Raw genomic sequence first — 1,181 nt, forward strand, 5'->3', positions numbered from 1 at the left:
TCCAAACCCTCGCAAATTTCGTTGCATTTGTGATTGACCACAAACTTCGTAATGCCCTCCACGCCCATGTTTCCCAGCCCGAGGCCCCGACCGTCCTCCGTGTGAATTTGCGGGTCTGTCAACAAGTCATTGACGCCCTGCAGATCGCACAAAAGCATCGAGCCCACACTATCTACGAGAGTGAAATGAGAGAAAGCTTCAGCCACGTGCAACATATGCTGACGCTTCCGTTTCTGGGAGTCCGTTTTGCAGTGCTTATCATCCTCATAGACGTCACCGTAGTTGCTGTTATACTTTGTGAAGTGTCCCCCAAGTTTGGGTTCCATCACGAAAAGAACATCTCCTGTGTCGACTGTACGGTGGGAGAAGAACCCATCCTTCAGCCGGCGGTACTCGCGGGGGATGATATTACGACTAATACGCAACACCTGACACTGTAAGAATGATATGCGCGGTTTATTAGGTCCATGGAAGGGAGCCTTGTTGAAGTTGCTCGCAAATTCTTCGCAGAGACACTGCGCTTCCCCTTCGCAGAAATAATCCTCTTCCTTCACGTCACTCACAACCTTAAGGAACAACTTGGCAATGCAGCGCGTGCGGCTGCCGTCGTCTTCGATTTCCTCAACCTCATAACAGACCCGCATGCCACCCTTAGCAAAGGGTTTGAGTGGTTTGATGATTTGAACGTTGGTGTCCGACACAACCCATTCCTTCCTCCGAAAGCTGTAAATATATTTCGTGGCGCTACAAATGCAACTCGCGCCTGTGGGCTTTGGAGTCGAATCTCCTCCTGCTGACTGCATTAGCTTAACCAAAATGCGAACTGCCAAACGTATAGATAAATACACGTGTAGTTGTACGAGTGATGCTCAGAGAAACAGTGCACTCCTGCAATATAAGAACGAGGGAAGAGCGTATATGTATGCCTATAAATAGTTTTCCTCCTGTACAGTGTGATCCTACGTGGGATGCCTTTTGGTCGGGCGCTGCACAGCGCTATAAGGATTCCAGTGGAGCTCCGACAGCGAGCGGGACGGCAGCGGCAGCGCGGTAGGCAATAATTAAAATTAAAAAGTGAGAAAGGGGAAGGGGAGACATGCAGCGATGGGGATGAGTAGCGTTACAAGTATCGAACAATGACAGCCGAGCAACTGACAACATTTGTACAACACAAAAAAAAA

The 1,181-nt window shown here is 49.2% G+C and overlaps 1 pseudogene across 1 annotated transcript; it reads right to left on the reverse strand.

Annotated features, from left to right (window-relative positions):
* Positions 1 to 2: 2 nt before the first annotated feature.
* TEOVI_000901600:pseudogene lies at positions 3 to 803 on the reverse strand (annotated as a pseudogene). The gene has a single exon. A coding segment is annotated over exon 1 (801 nt).
* Between the last annotated feature and the right edge of the window lie 378 nt (positions 804 to 1,181).

The sequence above is a fragment of the Trypanosoma equiperdum genome, assembly GCF_001457755.1.
Source record: "Trypanosoma equiperdum strain OVI genome assembly, contig: ctg_1562, whole genome shotgun sequence".
In the NCBI taxonomy this organism is placed as follows: Eukaryota; Euglenozoa; class Kinetoplastea; order Trypanosomatida; family Trypanosomatidae; genus Trypanosoma; species Trypanosoma equiperdum.